General features: G+C 42.2%; 1 protein-coding gene across 3 annotated transcripts in view; it reads left to right on the forward strand.

Moving 5' to 3' along the window:
- MYH10 (myosin heavy chain 10) overlaps nt 1-21,060 on the forward strand; it is a 108,089-nt gene that overhangs the window by 10,629 nt on the left and 76,400 nt on the right. For all 3 annotated transcript variants that reach the window (XM_064467311.1, XM_064467313.1, XM_064467312.1), the window contains exon 3: nt 5,740-5,896. In XM_064467311.1, coding sequence (XP_064323381.1) covers nt 5,740-5,896 — 157 coding nt within the window. The remainder of the gene's footprint in view (nt 1-5,739; nt 5,897-21,060) is intronic.

Consider the following 21,060-nt stretch of genomic DNA (forward strand, 5'->3'; position numbering starts at 1 on the left):
ATAAGTCTGCTGAAGTTGGGCTGTGCTTTTTCTTTAATAGCTTGTGTATGTGATGTGCTCCTTCCCTTCCTCATTCACTTCATGCACAGCTTTTACTCTTCAGTTGCCCTGAATAAGTTAGTGGCTGTCGTCCCCCAGCCTCTGTCTGGCTGAGGGACGAGCTCAAACCTTGAGCTGAGGTTCCCATTACCCTGCAGGGGGTTCCTCACCCTGTTGGCACCCTTGACTCCAACTTCTTGGGTGCTAACAGGACTTACTGGTTTTTTTATCTAGCAGTTTGAGCTTGTACGGCGATGTCTGGGAGAAGTTCTGGGTTCCAGTCTTGACTGTGCCCTGGCCAAGGAGCATGGCCTTGGGGTGGTGGTGCGGGCACTGCTGTGGTGCTGGGGCAGCTGCGTGGGCCCTCTGCCGCTGCCCCGAGGGGAGGTGGGGCTGTGGGCAGGGGGTGGGTACCTTCTGTGCAGAGCAGAGAATGTGTTCCACCGCAGGCCACAGCCTTGCTTTCCTCCCCTTTGAGACTGAAGAGCTGCCTGCCCTTCTTCTAAGGCTTGAATTTAAGATTGGATAACTGCCTCATATAGGGGGGAAAAGGGGAGTGCATGAGAAAACTGTGTCAACTTCAGAGGGCTTGATAGGTCTTGGAGTGTGAATGGTGGGTCCGTAACCTCAGGAAGTGAAACCAGACAAGAAAATGCTTTGATGATGCAATTGATCAATCTAGAGAATGTGCTCTACCCAACTGGTATATGGGATACTGCCTAAAACTAGCTTTCTAGGCTAGAAACTGCTGGTTTATATTTCAGGTAACAATAGGAGATGTCTAATGCTAAACTTCAGCTTAATTATTTATGTAGTAATAGAGTAAATCTGTCACTTCCTATATTTGAAGAAATAGAGAAATGTTGAGCCTGGGTACTGAGGTGAGGCAAACTGATCGCTACAAACTCCGCAAATTTACCCGCATCTTGCTAACGTGCTCTGAAGTGATGCTTTAGAGGCCTTTTGATGTTGCAGCAGGAGAAACCAACTTAAGTTGTAACAGCATATTCCTGATGCAAGAACTGTAAAGCTGAGCTATTAATCTAAGGAATCGTACAAGCCTTTTGACACTAATACCAGCGTTTGTGTCTACGCAGTGAAGGTTTGATATGGTTTTAAGGGAAGACAGGCCATGAAAACCTTTCTTGCTCTGGAGCCCATGCTCCAAATTTAGAGCCTAAATTCCCATGTGCTTTCACCTGGAAACAATGTGCGCTCTGTTTGCCAGTAGTTTGCTTACATATACCTTTTTCTCGGGTTGCTTACTGCGAGGAATATAATGTAGTTTTCAGATAGGCCAGTGCCAGGAACCTGAACTCTGCAGTCTGGGATAGCTTACCAAAATCCAAATTACTAAATGATATGCTACTGGATAAAGTCTTGTAAGCATCTGGAAACATTCAAACTCTACAATTAGTGTCCTGAAGGAGAGTTTGGATAACAAGCCTCTGTCAGAGCACTGCTTTACTGTTTGTCTCTGGAGCCTTGCCTAGAGACTGTGCATTCCAACATGCCTTATTGCTGTTGTTTGATATTGTCTATATCCTGTTCCTCGGTAAAGCAGAGATGTGTGTGTTTCAGGCAATTAGCTTGTTTGCAGCTGATCATGTGCTCTCAAGGTAAATAAGCATCCTTGCTTGCCTTTATATTCTTAATGTATGTACCTACTTCTGTCAGCTGAGAAACTAATGAAACTTGGATCTTCATCCAGACTGGCTAGTTACTGCAGGTCTTCAGCCCTTAATCCGAACTGTAATTCAGATCTGACAGTCTCGGCAAAGTCTGTGTGCTGCAGAACAGAGAGGAGATGCAGGGCATCGCTCTGCCCCTTCAGCGTGCCTGAAAGCTCTGGGCATCTTTAATGGTTACATGGTGGCATTCATTAAGGAGGGTGTCCATCTGTAAGGCAGGTGTGCAAGTATTCCTGCTAGTTCTGTCTATGGCTGATCACCAAGAAGCTCTTCAAGGTGTGTAAAACAATCTCAGCCTACTTTTGATGTCTTCAATTTCCATGCAGAAAGCCTATACTTCCAACCTGCTGTCTTAGAGTAATATACTGGTATTGTCAGACTTGCAGTTATAAAACAGCTGTATAAAACTTGTACCTTTTACCTCTCTCCCAATTAAATTTGACTCAATAAAAGCATCCCTTCTGTGTTTGTGCCTACCGAGCCACTAAAACAACCCACCAATATGTTCATACTTTGCTTTCTGCGACAGATGGGGGTCAGGAGACTTGGGAGCCTTGTGGGAGAACTAGGTTCCATCTTCCTTTGAATAAATTAAGGCTGTACAGTGTGGTGATGCTTTGAAGAAAGTGAGATGAATTTTTTTAATTCGGCAGGGAAGCTGCAGGAGTGTGAACTGAGTGGCAAACGAGTAGGAAATCAAGGTGTTGGAGGTTGAGATGCTGCATGTCAACAGCTATGTCATGACACAGGGATAAAAGCCTCTCCTTTAGGTTTAGTTTCCCATAAATGAACCCCAGCACTAGTGAAAAAGAATTTTGTGCTTCATAACTTCTAAATTGGCCCTGTTCAATATAGAGCCTCTTAAATTAATGCTTTTTGTTTACCCAGGACACTTGCTGGCCTTTCTCTAGATTGGCTAGGTTATGTTGGCATCTAGCTGGACTTTGTGTATTCTGATCGTTCCAGGTTCACTGATGCATCCAGTTACTGCATCGGGAGATAGTCTAGAAAGACTTCCAGGTTGGGTGTCCTCAACAGAGGGCTGAAGGATTAAGTTTGTTTTTTATAAATTATTAATTCTTTGTGTAGCTAAATAGTAATAACACTTACTCTGTGATTGTGGGGGGGGGGGGAATTAAAATATGCCAAAGCAACTGGGGAGAGGTGGGAAGGATAATCTTCAAATAGCTGTTCTTATCCTAGCACTTAAGAGATATGATTTTTTCTTTATACTTACCAGATCAGGTTATTTGTCCGGGGACGGGCAGTGATACTGGGGCGGGGAAAACAATTTTCCTTTGAAGATAAAAGGAGCAAAACAACTTATAAGTTTTAGATGAATTTGCGGAGTCACCCTTGAAAGAGGGTGACTGTAATACAGGTATTATATGCAGCAATACCCTTACAGCTTAGCCATCAGTCGCCATTTTGAGAGTTCCTGTCCACAGTAAGATACAGAACAGCAGCCCACAGAGACAAATTGCAAGTCTGTGAAACTGGGTGGGTGAAAAACAAACCATGGCTCAGAAGTGCTGCTGGATGAGAGTCCAGGATCACCCTGGAGGGAAGCAGTCTGCTGGCTCCAGCAACTGTTCATGCCGTTACACTGGTCAGAGGGTGTGCTGGGACAGATCTGGAAATGGACTTTGGCTGTGTGAATTCTTTTGCTCATTACTAGCTCTCATCTGCAGTCAGCCAGAAACAGTTTTGTTTTTTTTTTTTAATTAGATGTGGCTGTAGCAGAGAAACACAGCATAGGTGCTGCTCAGTGATTTCTGAGCTGCTTGTCATACAGTGGGCTTGGTGAACATGTGCCTTTCTTCTAGCTATCCTTGTCTGAAGAAGACTAGAATGGAAGTCAGGCTTGTGGTAATTCTTGATGCCTTCATGTCACCCGTAGTAATTGTAGATGAGATGGGTGACCTCAGCTGAGCATGATGGGGAGGACGGCTGGCTAGGAACATAGATCCAGTATTTATCAGTTAATTGGCTCCTTGCTCAGTTGTACCACGCTATTAAAACAACTGTCCTGCCTTCCTTCCCCCCACAGTGTCACTAGTGGCCATGAATGGGTTTGGTCAGGGAGATGATTCTGCTACCAACCAGTTCTCTTTGAGGTTTTTCTTCAGTAGTATCCAGCCAAGTAAGTTACTGCAAGGGCACTGATGCTGGCAGGAGGGACAGTAGTAGGAACAGGAGGCTGGGGAGGACCTGCCTGCTTGCCAACAGCCCCATGCTTACGTTGAGTTAATGACTGATAAGTTGTTCTTTATGCTTGGGTCAGTTGACCTGATAGCATCTGTTTCCTTTCTCTTGAGAAATAAATTACCTTATTACCAAAGATGTTTGGCTGGGTAAGGTACTGCAGGTGCCTATCGTCCGGCAGATCTGACCAAAGCGGAGAGATTATTTTCCTATAAGAACATACAGTGTCCTTATGTCAGGACATCTGGCATACAACCAAGTTCTTTCTTTACTGATGGTGCTCCTGATTCAATTCAGAGATCATCTTCTGTCTGTCTCTTCAGAATCCCTTGTAGGTGTAGAAAGAACAAGGTACCTCTTCCTCTGAAGAAAATATTTTATATATTAAAAAAGCAGATCAGTAATTTCAGCTACTCTGTTCATAAAAATGTACCAGCAATATTTTTTAAATGGACAAATGTTGTAAGAATCATGAGCTACCTGCTCAGTACTGTGGGCTCTCAACAGCTGTTAACGCTGTCTGCTTTCTCTCTCCATTCCTTCCCTCCTCTCAGCCTGCAAAGGTAAGAAACACAGGTTTCCTGACATTCAGAAAGATACTCCCCATTTCTGTCAAAATGGGGTCTCTTCCTGTGCTATTAAAGGTGTGAGTAATATTAAAGACCAAAAAGAATACACTTTCAAAGCATGCGATGAAAAAAAGGTGAATAGAGAGATTTTGCTTTCTTAAAAACCATCAGTTTAGGTTGATTCTGAAAAGGCAAGAGCCACCCGGCTGCCTTGGTTCAGGGAAACACCATGGATTAGCTCTTTTGTGCATGATGCAAAGCTGTCTGTCTGTGAGCTTAACCTTTGATCCCTAGTAAGGCCCATACAGCCAGGCCGGGCTCATCTGTCCCTCCCAGATAACAGAGTGTGAGCGGCTGACTGTATGAATTGTCCTTCCCTATATATTTATTTAACTTCCTTATATGTAACTTCTATGGAGCAGAGATTGAACTGTTCTGAAGTAGTCTTTGATACTTCAGTCACAGGGAAATGTGGACCTGTACGTATCGTTTGCAATGCGTACTCAATTTTGTAAAATTTCAGATGTGTTTTGACTAAATGGAAATGCCTCAGTAAGGGTCATTGAAATAAGGAAGGTAAAATTTGTGCTTGAGTTTCTTGATGTTATAGTAGTCCTGGTAACTTCTGTTCAGTATCAGCTCTAAAAGCAGGCTATGAAATGCCTGCAGTGCCAGCTGCCTGCCTATCCATCAGCTAGGGTGGGACAGTGGAGGGAATGACTTCTCTAGGAGGAGACTGCTTTGGGATTGGGAAAGGCTGACGAGCAGGAAAAGCATACAGATATGAGAAAATAGTAGGATAGTAGAAATAGTGGTGGTTGGAAATAGGCTTTTTTCATATCAAAATCTCAAATACTCTAGTAAATAATTATCAGTTCCTTCAAAAATGAAAAAAATAACTTTGCACATTTTACTGAAGGAGTTGAACGTAAAAAGATGTCCATAAATCCTGTAACTCTGCAAATGGAAGGGAGCTTTATCTGTGGGAAAGAGATGCTCTGCTTCATATTTATTCACATTTATTATCTTTAAATTGCTTTTTATGCAGGTAATTAAGGAGTCTTTTAAGGGAACTAGAAACTAATAATTTGAATGTAAAATGTACTTTGAGTTGCTTAATAAAAAGGACCTCAATTTTGTTCATAGGTAAATATAGAACCTGTAAAAAAGGTTTTCTCTATGGCTCTATTTCAATACTGCTTACTAACAGAAATGTTTCTCTTTTTTTGTTTAAGACCTATTCAGGGCTGTTCTGCGTAGTTATAAATCCTTACAAGAACCTCCCGATTTATTCAGAAAACATTATTGAGATGTACAGAGGAAAGAAGCGCCATGAGATGCCACCGCACATTTATGCAATATCTGAATCTGCATATAGATGCATGCTACAAGGTAAGAATTAGTTACATGTTACTTAATGGTTAGTTAACAACCTTTGTAGTGTTCCTAAAACTCTGGAGCTTCGTTGTGCAGCTTTATAGTAATTTATAACATGACCAGAACTTTCTCTAGTACTTAGAGGGGGGAGCAAGGTTTCTTATCTAGAACCTTAGACTTTCAGAATAAAAATAACTTGGAGACTGACCCCTGTTGGCATACTTGTCTGACCTTCTGAGGCACAGAAGCAAACTAAGATGACTAGGAAGTGTACTGCGCCAGCTGGTGGCACTGGAAGTTGTAGTAGAAATACTCTCTTCTTAAAAAAAGAGATAAGATTCATGTTAAAAGATGTTTGTGCACTGGCTTTGAATGAAGGAAGAATGAAAGTGTGATTGAAAAGTGAAAGCTAAAGTATGTTACTGATTTGTCTCTCTGATTCTATAAAAATGTTGGTGTTTTGGCAGCTGACAAATAATCTGAAGTGACAATGAAACAATAGGATGTTTGAGTTCAAAAAGAGGTCAGGGGAATGATTAACCTTGAAGGTTTTGGTTTTTTAAAATTTTTTTTCCTCCAAACCAGTATAGGGCATGTATAGTATAGGGACTAGAGAAGAAGTTTATGGTGGGCACGTGCTTTGAATTTTGGCTTTAAGGCTGTGCTGGACAAATATGAAAACTGTGAAGCTGGCATCCTATAAATATGTTGAAATAAACAGATGCTGTTGAACTGGATGCTGTTGTGGTTGGAAAGCTGCCTGGTGGAGAAGGCCCTGGGGGTGCTGGCTGACAGCCGGCTGGGCATGAGCCAGCAGTGCCCGGGTGGCCAAGGAGGCCACCAGTCCCCGGGCTTGTGTCAGCACTGGTGTGGCCAGCAGGGGCCGGGCAGGGATGGGGCCCCTGTGCTCGGCCCTGGGGAGGCCCCACCTCGAATGCTGGGCTCAGGTTTGGGCCCCTCGGGACAAGAAGGGCCTTGAGGGGCTGGAGCGTGTCCAGAGAAGGGCAGCGGGGCTGGGGCAGGGTCTGGAGCACAAGTGTGCTGGGGGGCGGCTGAGGGGGCTGGGGGGGTTTAGCCTGGAGAAGAGGGGGCTGAGGGGAGCCCTTCTCGCTCTCTGCAGCCCCCTGAGAGGGGCTGGAGTGAGGGGGGGCTGGTCTCTGCTCCCAGGTCACCAGTGACAGGGCGAGAGGGAACGGCCTCAGGCTGCGTCAGGGGAGGTTTAGGTTGGGTGTGAGGGAAAATGCCTTCCCTGCCAGAGCGGTCAGGCCCTGGCACAGGCTGCCCAGAGAGGTGGGGGAGTCACCGTCCCTGGGGGTGATCACAAACCGTGTAGACGTGTCACTTCAGGGCATGCTTTAGGAGGCCTGGGGGTGTTGGATTGATGATTGGACTTGATGATCTTAGAGGTCTTTTCCAACCTTAATGATTCCATGATTCTAGTAAAATTGTGCTTTTGACGTAGCATGTTGGAAAGACATACTATCCAATATTGGTTCATATTTAGGTGGCTGTTCTACTGATCTGGAAAGAGGACCATGTTGTATCTGGAAAAGTGTGTATGGTGAAGGGGCAGGTCTGAAGAACTTACTGTGTTTTCTGCTGTAGACCTGGTATAGATGTGCTGGAAGTTGATTATAAGCTATTTGACCTAGTTCACATAAACTAAGAAAACACTGTTTCTGCTACCAGGTTAACCAACTGTTTAAATGTAAATCTTTAAAAAAAAAGACATTTCCTGTCTTTAAATAAACTGCTGTAAGTCTTTCTTCAGTTACGCTTTTGTCTTTAGGGCTGCTTAATAATAAACTACAGGTTGCTGGATTGCTGAGTGCTCTTTCACCCCAGAAGAAACTATGCTATTGCCACTGAGTGGGGTGATGCAGGGGCAAGCAATGGAAGAAAAGCAAATTGGGGCCACCAAGAGTTGTCACACCTTCCAATGGGTAGTAGGGGCTCTGTTTTTGTGTGTTGTTATGAAAGAAAAACTGTGGCCTCTTTACCAGAACAGCAGCCTCTAACAGCTCGGATCGGAGGGTCCCTAATAAGAAGTATATGTGAAAGAACGGAGTAAACCTCCTTTTAAGGAGTTTATTCCTAGCAGTCTCAAGAGGTCTGTGGGTAAGGGCTTCCCGCTCTAAAAGCACAATATCTTTTAAAATTATCTCAAACTTTTGAAAAGTTCTTGAGACAAGTGTCCTCTAATAAAGTAAGTCAATGTCAGGAGTTATCAGACTTCAGGTGCTCTATATACTTGTTCACGTACCATGCCAGTACTGATTTAGATCTCTGGAGATCTTGCTACATGTACAAATTTTACTATTTTTGGAAGATGAAATTAAAATTTTCACATGATGGTTTATGTTTGGTTACAGTCTTGTTTTCTTTCTGTATTGATATATGGAGGCTTATATTTTGAATCAAATCTCTGTTTGTGTCTTTCTGTGCCTGCTTTCTTTTTTATATTGATTTTTTTGAATTCCTTTCATTTGGAAGAATGAAGTCATAGATTGGAGTAAGAATAGATGAAACTATACAAGAGGGTCAGTTTATTAAGGAATAACTTTAAATCTTAACTAAATCTGTGTTTCCAGTGCCCTTCCCCTGTACGGAGCGACTCCCTGTTTATTTCAGCAAGTGACTGCAATCAGCCAGTCAACTTTATGTTGATGGTTAGCCTTCACAACTGCATTGACAAGGAGAAATAAAAACTCCCGAACAGGCATTAGCAGTTTTGTGCTTGGCAAATATTTTACTAAGCAAACTGTTCTTGCCTGATTGGGTTGGATCACAGGAGGAGACCTCCAGAAGAAAACAGTGCTGCTCCTGAATTTATAATGGACTCATGGAGCTGTTTACAGACACTGCTTTCCTTAGGGGGAAGGTGGTGTACAGACTTCTTTTGGAGGTATGCTTGCCTGAAGTATGAGACTCGCGGCTATTTGTATTGATTTTATACAATCACCCTGGCTTTACATAGCCTTGTGACACAGGGATTGGTCATGACGAGAATGGCTAGTGAGTATTTGTCTAAAGCGGGCGAGTAGAGAAGTCTGGTCCTTGCTCTGCTCAGTGCTGGTCCCTCTCTGCTTCCAGAGCCTCTAGATGGGACCTGAGGCAGAGAGATGAAGAGTCACGTCAGGGAACTGAATTCAAGTCTCCATATAGATAAAACTTGCAGTTACAACAGCTGAGGTTTTCTAGTCATTCGGACATCAAATAATACTTAACAGTAGGAGATTATTACAATATTGAACTTATTTTCTGGTTATCAGTGATTATCTGGTTATCACAAGGTCAGCTACTGAGTGTGCATTGAATTCGGTAGGGAAAGCTAGGTTTTCTCCCCTAGACAGGGATTTAACGTAACACCCAAAATGGCCTTAATCTTGTAACTGTGGCTTATGTTTTGCTAGACTTTGTCTTACACACTTTCTGTTTCATTAGTTTATCAGAAACTTTTGGCTAGTAGAAATAGGTCTCTAACCAAGCACTACTTTATTAATCAGTGCTTCAGATTAAGTCATCAGAGGCCTCTGCTACCATTTATTTGCAGCATGATCCTTGACCAAAATGCTTTTTCTGATAAGTTACTGACAGAAAGTTATAACTACAAAACCATTCTTCTACAGTTCGTGTCGTGTTTGTGCACGTAGTTGCTTTGGGAGGCAGAGATAGGATGATAGGGAGTGGGGTAGGGAAGATTAGTTTTTCCAGGATTATTGCATATTCATAGATTTCAGTTGATCCGAATGACTTTTGTTTCCAGTATTTGACACCTAGTGTTTGGTTTCAATTTCACGTTTGAATCCTAATAATCACAGGAATGCAATGCCTTTGGATAATACGGCCATACCCTTACAGAAATACTTCAGCCACTGATTTACATCAATGAAAGTGGTTGGCTGTATTTTTCTGGCCTGTTCAGTGGTATTTTATTCAGTATAATCATGTTTACTTTACTTGTAGCTAATCACAAACTACTGATTTCTAGGTGTTAGATGTATTTATGCTGATTAACAGGATACCTGGACCTGAGCTGTGACTCTGAACAACCTGGTTCCTTAAAATGGAGTTTTTCTGTGCTGGCAATTGGGTACAGGGAGTAAACTGTTGTTCAGTATCGTAATGCTTTCATGCCTTTAATGCAGAGCATGGATGCTTAGAGATCAAGTTTTTGTTGATCTGAAGTTTTGTGTGCTTAAAATAATATTTATGTTTAAACAACAAATCCTAGATTTCTGTTCTAGATTATGAAATCCAAAGCTTTTTTGGTCAGCATAAACTACTGATGCATATGCACCTTGATAGTTATTCCTTGTCTTAAACGCAGCTGGAAACACTCCATTTTGTTAACTGACGATAGAATCGGAGCACTGCACTTCGCAGTGCTCTGTTAGGAAGAGGTTGGATGGAAGCATTGCTGACTGCCAGTCATCAAACTGCTTCTCTATTCTTGTCCCCTGGAAGAATTTCCTGTTTAGGAGGACCTTCAGCTCTGCAGCCATCACAGGTCAGCTCTCATTGTGCCCTTTAGCAGGGAGGAGATGGGGCTGAAAATCTATTTCAGTGCTTGGTAAACATGGAGCACAAAGGGGTGGAGGGGAAGGGCTGTAAAACAGAACGTGTTCAAAGAAGGCCAGTTTGCTGTTTTGGAGAGGGAATAGTGTTCTCCAGAGAGATGTACTGAATTGGTGTAAGCTGTCAGAAGAAAGAGGGAGTTGAACAAGAGAATGATTTTCAATGGCTGAGTGTTGCAGCTGAACAGTTTGCTGGTGGTGCAGTGTGGTGCGCTAGGGATTCGAGAGACAAGTTTTGCAAGGGGAAGCAAATGTCTTTGATTGCTTGATCTAAGTGTTGCCTTTTCTGCAAGACTTGTAGTAAAGATTGAGCGTGAACACAGTCTTATTGAAACCAAGCAAGACCTGGGGTGTGTTCTGGTTATGATAGTCAGGATTTCTCTTCAGGAAAAGGCTCATTACCTAGTGCCTTGACCTCAGAAGATAATAGCATGCAATTCAGCTTTACATACTGGATTTCCCCTGTCTCTCCCCTAGTAATTATTTTTCAAAGTAGTGTGGTAGTAGGGTAAGTGTTACTTCACAGGTGGTTTAGTGGATTTCTCCTGTGCTTTCTCTTCATTTTCCTAATGTTATGTTGAAGCAGTAGATGCACATAACCCAGGGGCTTCTAGGCGCATTGAAACTGTGTAGCCCTAAACAGAAATGGAATGCGTGAATGCATAGGGTTGGAGTGCTTCACAAAAGAACGCTATGCTGAGCTTTTCACGGCTGCTGGGCGGTTGACATGGTCATAAGGAATTGGGATGCTAATCCCTGTGACAACATTGACCTTAATTCTGTTTGGTAATACAATTTGCAAGACTTGCTAGTGTTCTTCTGTACTCCTAAAAGTTATAGGCAGTAAGAAGAAAACATTTTGACAGGGACTAACATTTTCTTTAAGAAAACGAGTTCTGTAAGTCTAATAGCTCATCTGTGACTTTATTTTACTAGCAAGGGAGACTTGACTGTGTGAAAGCAGCACTAATGTAAATTTTTCTCTGGTGCTTTTACCATACTTGGCTTTCTCTTCTCCCTGCTCCCTTCCTATTCTCCCACTGTATTTCTAGAGGAAGTATGGCATTGTTTTATTGTGCCTCTTTATTCATTGACACTTAAAAGATCTTTGGAACAAATATTTAGGAAAACTTGTTTGCTTTTTGTTGCCAAAGACCAGCTTGCCTACTAATATTACTCTTGTATAATTATGCTTAGTCTCTCCTTTTTATCCTGTTTCCCTGAGGACATCTTGATGAGCACTAAATTAGCACTGATATTTTAGGACTGCCTTTAATCCTGTTGTAGAGAAGGTTTATCGGAAAGAGTGTAATGCGTGAAGCGAACAGTTGGTGTTGGAGAAGCCAGTACGGCCTACAGATGCAATACTTCTCTCAAAATCATCATATTGATCTAGATTTTCTTAGTTAATCTTGATGTAAGGCCTACCTTTGGGCACTTCCTCCCCACCCCCCACCAAAGATACAGAAGAAAGAACTGAAACTCAAATATGACAACTTTTTTCTTTAAAGGTCTATTAAATCTTCAAATGGAAGAGGAAAAAATTGCTCTGAGACTAAAAAGCCTGGGAGTGATGACTGGCATTCTCTGTTATGTGAGGCGTACATAGAACCCCTTATATGTGCAATTAATATTGCACTTAATTCATTGCATCTTGACTTACTGAAAAATTGCCCAAAGCTTTTCAACTAGTTACAAAGTGCAGGATGGCAATCAAAGCACAACTAGCAGCCTGGTATGTGCAGTGTGAAGGGTTTATAGGTCTCTCTATTTTTACACTGATTTCTGTGTTTTTACTTTGTCCGATCAGGTTGGCGAGGAATATCAATACTTAGGTGACAATAACATTAACATCAGGATTGGTTTCTATCACTTTCCCACTGGTATATACAGTGGTCTTAATGGTCAAGTGGAGAGAAAGAGATTCTTGAAGCAAGAAATTAAATAGAAATTAAATAGAAAAAAACCCTGAAATCCATCATGCTGAAACTGGCTTCCGCCTCATTATTTTTGATTTTGAGGTAAAATGAGAAATGCTCCTGTCAGCTAAACCTATTGTGCAATATCACATCTCCTTCCCCTCGCTCTTCCGTTCTGTCTCTTGGTATTAAATCTGTGTGCTTTGGTGACTGCAAAGTTATTTTCATGATTTAAATTGTCGGGCCTTGCTGGACCATCTCTGAATGACATCAGTTACTTACTGAATAAACTCAACTGAACTTGGTTCCTGGAACTAGATTACAGTATACCATCATGTCTTTTCCAACAGTAACAAAAAAGTTAAGAAAAAGTTTTAGTGCTTTAGGAACTGTTGTCACAAGCATGCATCTTTGTCTTTGTATCCATGGTCTTCACTGGTGTTCAACCTCAAGGTTACAAGCTTAATTAGGCATGATGATATTTACAGTAAACGACTCTTTTTCTTAAGGCTTAGTTGCTTAGAAGTGTTACTTGAAGTGGTTGACTTAAATTTTTTTGCGTAACTTCAAGAAGTAACTTTCTTACATTCAAAAATGAGCCCAGAATGACAATTGTTAACCAAAGAATTTGTAGTTTCTTTGGTTCCTCGGCTGTTTTCTCCCCACTTCTGAAATGTTGTGGCATATTTGCCAGTTCCATGGGGCTCTTTGGTTGATATTCTGACCAACTGATGATGATTTCAATTTTAAAACTTGCTATGCAAGCTGGCCTCATAATTGAATTGTGACTGTGCTAGCCTACAGACAGGAATTCAAGGCTAAGTGCATCCAACTTACGAAATCATTCATGAGATGAATCATTTTGTGCATATTACTCAGCCAGCACCTGCTTCTACTCTGAAGCTTTAGTTTAATTTAAACTCCATTTATTTCTAGGTAGTTGTGAAATGGATAATTCACTTCTGCATGGCTTCAGCCTTCAGATGACACGCATCAAGACATTATTGCTTGTGTAACAAAAACTTAAATGTATTCTAATCCCGACAGCACGTTGCACTGTAACAGCACTGCTAGGTGTTGCGTGCTTTGCACAATAACTGCTTTTTGTCAGTTGTGCCTGCATTCCTCTGGGGCATTGAACCAAGAGTTTAGCTATGCTATAACGACTATGATAGCAATTGCAGTAGCTTCTTTTTCCTCCCCTTCCTCTCTACTGACATTTCTTTGTTATAGTCTGGCAAGGAAGCAACAAGAAGTAGGAGCAATTTTTATTGCTTAGCAAGTGGAGAGAAGCAGTGAGGGGCTGGTGGTGTTTTGCTCCTCCCCTTCAATAACCCAAGGCTCATCACTGGCACAACTGCCAATTTATATCTTGGGGTATATCTAGCTTCCTTTCACTTATCCATACTTGGATGCGTTCAGGTATTTGGCTGCTTAGGTACTACTGACAGACTTTGTGTACCTTCCTCAGTGATTCAGAGTTGCAAGGTGCTGTGCACCTCTAGGATGCTGTTTCATAAAGCAAGGCGAATAAAAGCTTGTGGCTTTCTGAATACTCCAGGGCATTAAAACTCTTTATTCTGGGCTTCTTCAGAGTGATGGTAAAGCTGGTGAAACATGCAGTTATGTCTTTCGATGTGGGCCTGCTATGAAGTTGCTCAGGGAAGTTCTCAGGCTGGGAACATTCCTTTGAGGAGAACATCAAGGAATCTCAAACTGAAGGATTAGTGGATAGAAAAACGATGGTAGCAAATTGCACGAACCAGATTCCTAAGCTCAGAGACGGAATGGCTGACTGACGGTGCTGCACGTGACCATTTTGGCACGAGACGTTTGGTACCAAAGCACCCAGATGTTAGCTACTGGGTGCTGTCTCTTTGAGATTCCTTTTCAGATCTGGGAATTTGAAGAGCAGTATGCTCATGATCGGTGCCAAACATGTTGGTAGAAACTGTTCCAAAGTATAAAACTAGCCTTTTCAGGAACGTACATATGCATATAATCATATATAAGGCTCCGATGGCTTTTTAAGAGCCTCGCAAATGCATTGATCTGTGGGTGAATCTGTACGAATAAGGGATGGCTCTCTGAGATGACCTATGTGGCTTTCCAAAAGTAGTTTGATAATGATCATAACCAGAGGCTCTTAAGTGACTGTGGTATGAGGAAAGAGCTTCATATATGTAAAGAACTGGTTAAAGATGGGCTGATCTTGTTTGGTTTCTGCTTTTACTGTTTGGCAGGGTTACTGCTATGGAACTTGCACTTGTGTTCATGCTTCTTGTTTATAAACTTCTTGTCTGGAAAAGAGAAGAGGTGGTGAGGGGATGCTTGGCTTATACTGTGATTCAGGGTAGCAAAAATGAGAGCCCGGTGTGAAGAGCTGCACCTCAGAGTGTATAGGAGGCTAAAATAGTGTGGGAGAGTGCTGCTGTCGAGTGGCACATGTGGGGCGTACTGGGGGAATGAACCTGAGTGGGGCTGGAGCTGCTACTGCTCGAGTAGGAGCTGTAGGGGATGAAGCCGATCCGTGGAAATCTAAATTCAGTGTTCAGCAACGGTGTTAAATCAGGGAATGCAGGGAGTAACTGGGAAAGGAACCAGGAAACACTTTTGCCATAGACTTATAATACATTTTATCTTCAATGCTTTGTGCAGCTCTGGCCTTTCCCTGCTTTGGGTGAAGAGGAAGTATGACAGGAAAACAATTTCAATTGTTCTTTGAATATCAACACTGCATTCTTCATACAAATAATTCAGGTCAGATAACAGAAGTCTAAATCTGCAGTGGCACAGGGAGAGGGAATAGTGATCCTCCTCCCCCCCTTCCTACTCAAGAACAAAGGGTCATTACCTGAAATTCACAAGTGACATGCTCAAAACAACAAAAAGTAATTTTTTTTTTTAACAGCATGGCTAAGCTGTGGTAGGCCGTGCCTCAGGATATAGTGGGTGCTGAAAGCCCATGCTCGTCCAAATAGCAGTTTGAGGAATTAATGAAATTTGAGGATGATGGATCAGGAAATAGCAGAATTTGCTGGCTACTGGTAAAGTGTTCTGGAGAATCATCCTCGCCTCCTAATTTTGGGTCCTTGCCTTTCTGCTCTTGGGGCGTGTGCTACTGATTCTGACTGTATGTGGTTTATCTTGCTATATCAGTAGGTTTACTTTGTAACCTGATATATAAGTGCTTGTGGATTAAATGGTAATAGTCCATATCTTTGTAAGGCTGGAGGGTGGTAGAACGTGGTTGGGATAGCGTGTGCCTTGCTGGGCAGCACGTGGGAGCGGGAGGAGGGCAGGAGTCTGCCACAGCTGGCTTTTGAGAGGCTGATGGGGCTGTGGGAAACTGCAGCTAGTTTATTATGACTGCACGGAGCTCAATGAGTCTCTTTTGGGGTGCTTTCTGTAAGTGTTGTTTCTTATTACACCGAAGAGTTAAACTGGCCTAGAAGAGGCAACTGGTAAAATGTCACTGTCTCTCTTTTTAAAGTGGTAGTTGTTTATGGCTACATTCAGCATCTGAAATGAATCAGATTTAGAAGACGAGGTTAAGTGTGTGTTCTCCCCACAAAACTGCAGGAGAATGTCGCCTTTAGTACAGGAATGAACTCACAGTGCTTACTGGGTCAAAAATTCCTACAATAGTAGTCATCGTCTTTCTCATATCCTTGTTTTTCACATCCCTTTCATATTGAAGACTAAGGCTGGAAGAAGGGTGGTGTTAGGTGCTGAAAGTGGGTGGAGGGAAGTTGTAGTTGGTGGGAGATGCTCCTTCTGTTCCCTCCTGCCCTCCACAGGGGGATATTACACCCCTGCCCCTTAGGGTAATATACACTAAATTTTTAGATGGAAACAGTATTAAGCTACGTAGGAAAAAACCCCACCAATCGGAGCCATTTTGTAAACAATGATTTTAATTATGATTTCTGATAGGGAAGGATTACTTTAATAGTCTCACTGTATCTGCTGACAATCAGGTGAATGCTAGTGCTTTGTACTTCAGGAACAAATGTTTGCATCAGGTCTGTGTGTTCAAGGGAGGGAGAGAAGAGGATTTTAAGCCTTTCCCCCCCCAGGAAATAGCATGAGAAATATACGATGCTCGTGTTTAGAAGAATGGCAAAGGGGAGAAGAAAATGTGTGTGTGTGTGAGTAAAAGCTCTTTTGACCTTCATTTCCTTAAGGTCAATGCCTTTCTTCCAAAGGAATGGAGATTTGAATATACCCATGAATTTTCCTTTGAAAGCTGAGGGACGGATTTTATTGTGCAATTTCAAATTGTTGTGCTGAAATAGTTTATTGGGAACTCAGTGGCGATTCAGGCACAAGAGGGTATGGAAAGTGTAGTGTTTGTCCTCTGAATAATTGAACTTCTTTAGAAACTATTCAGAATCAAACCTAAAGGAAACCTGTGTTTAAAATATAAGAAAGTAGCATTAGCTTGAGTCCTTTGAGGACAGGATGTTAATGTTTGAATGGCCTCGCTTAACCTGAGGTATCCATTCCCTCTCACCTCCCCAGTCTTAACTGTAGACAAGTGTTTATCTCGAATATTGCACAGCACATAGAGTTGGCTGTGCTGTGCCTCTCCACGCTTGCAGGGTAGCCTCAGCACTTTGGCATGTAAAGTGGTAGAAGCTCCTGAGCTTTTGTCTCCTGAAACATCTCATGAGAACCGTAACAGTGTTCTCCCAGGGAAGTGTTTTAGAACTTCCTATGGTATTCAGTGACCGGAGAAAGTAATAACTCGACTGCACTGCTGAAGAAGAATATAAGAAGTCTATAGAGCAAATCTGGGACTTAAAGTATTTTCAGCTAAACATACTCATCAAAAGGCTTGTTATGGGTTGTAGAAAATATCCATCAGGAAAATGCTTGACTGTTTAGCCCAGCTATTGCTAGGCCATGTGTTAAAATCATTGGGGTGTGCATGGCGTGGCTGACCTTCCTGGGTGTGGGGTGATGTGCTGGGTGAGCTGTGTCCTGTCCTATGTGTCACTGAGAACAAAAAGCCAAACCGCTGACTGTGTTGTGTTGAAGTTAGAAAGCCTAGCTATGAACTGTTATCATACTTGCTATCTTTCCAAACTTGTGGAGTGCAGGCATAATGAAACAACTTAGGAGAGCCCACTAGAGTAAAAGTTGGTTCACAGCCAGTGTTGTGAAGTGGTTTGTGCTTGCTTGTTTGTTTGGGAAGGAGAAGAGCAAAAGTTAAAAGAGTGAGCTTGAATGGCAGATATTACAGTTAAAGGACCTCCTTGAATCATTGTTTCCGTCGACAATGTAACCATTGTCTGGGCAAAATTGTACTACATAGGAAACAGAACAACTTAAGCAGGGTTGATGGAGAATAGAAACCACTGCTATGCTGAATACTCTACAGTCTAAATAAACCTCCACCGGGCTGTGGCTTGCTGCCTACTAATCTTAGCAGCGTGCAAATAAAAACTGAAAAGTAAGCAATGGGATGGCCTGCCTAGAAGGTTTTAAGAGCAGCTTGTTTTTACTGGGAAAGCTCTTTGGGAGCCACAAACCAGGAAGGCTGAGAACTGCTCATCTCTGTCATTTGAAGAACAATAGCATAAGTGAGTGAGTCCTCGCAGCTCTAGCTGGAGCAGTTTAAGAAAGTTGCTGCCTTCTGGATTGTTGCTGCCCTTCAGCTAAGTTGCATTAAACGCTTGTGTGAGAACCAGTCATTGGCTTTGGCGGTAAATAAGTCACGTAAGTCATCGTAGCTGGCCCCACTGGCTCGATGGTGTGGTGCATCAGGAGCACTCTCACGGTCAAAGTTGTCTCCCTCTTCATGCATCAGTTGTTTGTACATCTCGGCTGCTGCTTACAGCATGGATCAGCCCTTGGGACTGGGCGGTTTTCTCTGGTCTTTCTGCAGACTGAAGGCTGGCTTGTATTCTCTCATGTCCTGAACTACAGCAGTCACCTGTTTCAACAGGCTAAGTAGATTTGGTATTACGGGATAGATTGGGGGTGTTTGCAAGTCTTGTTATAAATCCATACCTGTTTGAATGAATTTGTTAGGGGAAGGAGTATGTTCCCTATTAACTTCTGCTCACAAATGTAGCAACGCTTTTAATTTCTAAGTTAGACTTAGTAAAGCTTCTCTTAATGATAGTTAATAAAGGTAGTGAAAGACTGCCAGCAAAAACATAAACTGTGTTTGAGCTTCTTCAAATTTAATGAGGACTAAAAAAAATTCAAATTCTATCTGGTATGTAATGGAGAAGCTACCCACAGTTTCATTAAGTGGGCAGGACGTAGACTAACAGCTATTTGTTTTCTCCTTTTATGCTGATCCAGCCCTGGCTAGCAACTCCAAAAACAAATGTCACAATTTTCTTCAGGAATTTGGGTAATTTCAAGCTAATGTTGCAAATACCTAACTCGTGACTTCTAAAGTAGTCTCAGTTTGTAGCTTGCCTTATTCTTCCAGGGTTTGATGATGCCGTGTTACGTTAGCCACTCGCGCTCGTGTCTGTGCTCGAGCGCTTGTGCAGTAGCTTGAGCTCTCTGGGGTGAGTGGGTGAATAACGAGTGTGGTCACGAAGTCTGCTGTAGACATGCAAGAAATACTTGTATTCACTGTCAACAAGTTGCAGGGTAAACCATGACTGAGGTTTGATTGACCTCTGCTGTGCTTCATTTGATAATAATTAACGTACTTACCGGTCAGTCAGCAAGCAAAACTGAAGTAGGGCTGTTGGAATCTATCTCAGATCTTTAGGGTAAGGGATAGAACCATGGTTTTTTTTTTGTTAAAGCTTTTGTATTTTAACTTTACAAATAGTGGGAACACCTATAGTGTCTACATCAATGCTCCCACCCTACAATGAAGGGGTGCTATCTCAGCCCTTCACTAAAATCTTGGAGGTACCTTGGAGCAATTAGGTGAGGTACACAAAAGAGGCAGGAGTGAAATACTCATCTGTCAAACGTGGTTTGTGGCAGTTCAGCTGGACAGCTTTCTCATATAGGCTGGTTTCTAGGTGGGGGACATAGAGTAGACACTGTCTGTGTCTTGTATTGTGCTATATGGGAAATACTAGGTAAACAAAGTGGGGAATTGATAATTGATTTAAAACAGCACTGTTGTATTTGCCTTTGAAGTGGACGTCAGCAGGCTGGAGGGAGAGTTGTGCAGTAATTCTTCATGGGTTGGTGTCTGAGCCAGCATTGGGGCTTTCAGTGTGACATGGAAAAAGTGTCTGAGCGCTGATGGAGCAAAACTGATAAGATTTAGAATAATAATATTTAAAAGCACTGGATACCCATGAGGAATGGAGTGCCCCTGAATTTGATCCTTTTAGTATAAATTAGTGTTTCGTGTTTTAGGACAAAGAATGAGAATTTTCTGTAAGTTCATTGCTTGACTATTTCAAAGAAATAAGACTTGGATGTAAAAACTGACCAACAGATGAAGCAGCTGATGATGACAAGGCAAGAAGGAAAAGATAAATGTGGTTTTGAGGTACCTCCAGAGACATGGCTTCCCATTAAAGAGTGCCAGTGTCCTTGATCACTTCTGACCTCCAGAGTTTCCTTCCAGCTTTAAGGAGGACTGTGCAATGACCCTACTCACCTTTCTTGAAGATACGTGTGATACCTCCATCCTTTTAGTCACTTGAAACCTCCCAGAGAGGGTAACCTGACAAAGATCTTGTACGGCTCCTTTAGCATTGGTGGATGTATCACATCAGATGCTTTGGGCACGTGTAGGTTCAGCTTCCTTAAATAGTCAGTACTGGCTTGATTAAACTTAAGTATAATAACTTGAAATGTCAGCTTTATAGTGTTAGCAAATTATATGCTTTCTGAAAAGTTCACTTCAATGTTTAATGAGCTACTGTTGGCAAAATACCGACTGTATTCCTGTAAACTGCCCTTGTCTTTTTGTGAAGTTGCAAAATGTACGTTGAAGAGTGAATGACTAAGCTGTATGTAGCAAAGATTATTGCACAACTAAAGGTAGAGGTGAAATATAGGATAAACAGTGCTCTTGCAGAAATTTCATGGTAAGTGTGTCGGGACTACTTGGTCTGCAGTAAGGTAGGTGCTCAGCAAATAAACTTGTGCCTGTCAGTCTTCCTGTTACGCTTGTTAGAGATGTTTGTTGCAAGTCACTTCATAGTGTGAAGTGTTTGATAGTTTATGGAGTAACTAGGCAACATTTTAAAGGCAAACACAAAATATAAAGGCATGCTTCATCCTTGTAACCAGATCTCTTTCCCTGCTTATCAGTCCAGCAGGACATAGTTTAAAGAAAAGAAATTAAAAAAAAGTTATTCAGAGCTTGGAATCGAAGGATGGCAGATCGTCAGGCCACCTGCGCACTTTCTAATGCCATGTAGCGTTTATGACCCAATCGTGTGAGCGCTCCAGCAAAATCTGTGCTGATGGGAAGGTCTCCTTCCTCCAGGCAGTGACCCATTTTCACAAAACTTGTCAGGAATTCAATTTTTAAATGTCCTTGAATAGACTTGATATTTGAGCCTGTTCACCTACAGCAGAGGGCAAATACACACAGAGCTTCCAAGCCTGACATCCACAACAAACAAGGCTATCGACCAGGGAACCAAGCGTTTCTTGTTTTATGGGCTGTGGCACCTGAGTATTAAATATTGTCTAAAAATAAACAAGAACCCTCCACTCCCCCTACACCACTGCC

The sequence above is a fragment of the Phalacrocorax carbo genome, chromosome 16, assembly GCF_963921805.1.
Source record: "Phalacrocorax carbo chromosome 16, bPhaCar2.1, whole genome shotgun sequence".
In the NCBI taxonomy this organism is placed as follows: domain Eukaryota; kingdom Metazoa; phylum Chordata; class Aves; order Suliformes; family Phalacrocoracidae; genus Phalacrocorax; species Phalacrocorax carbo.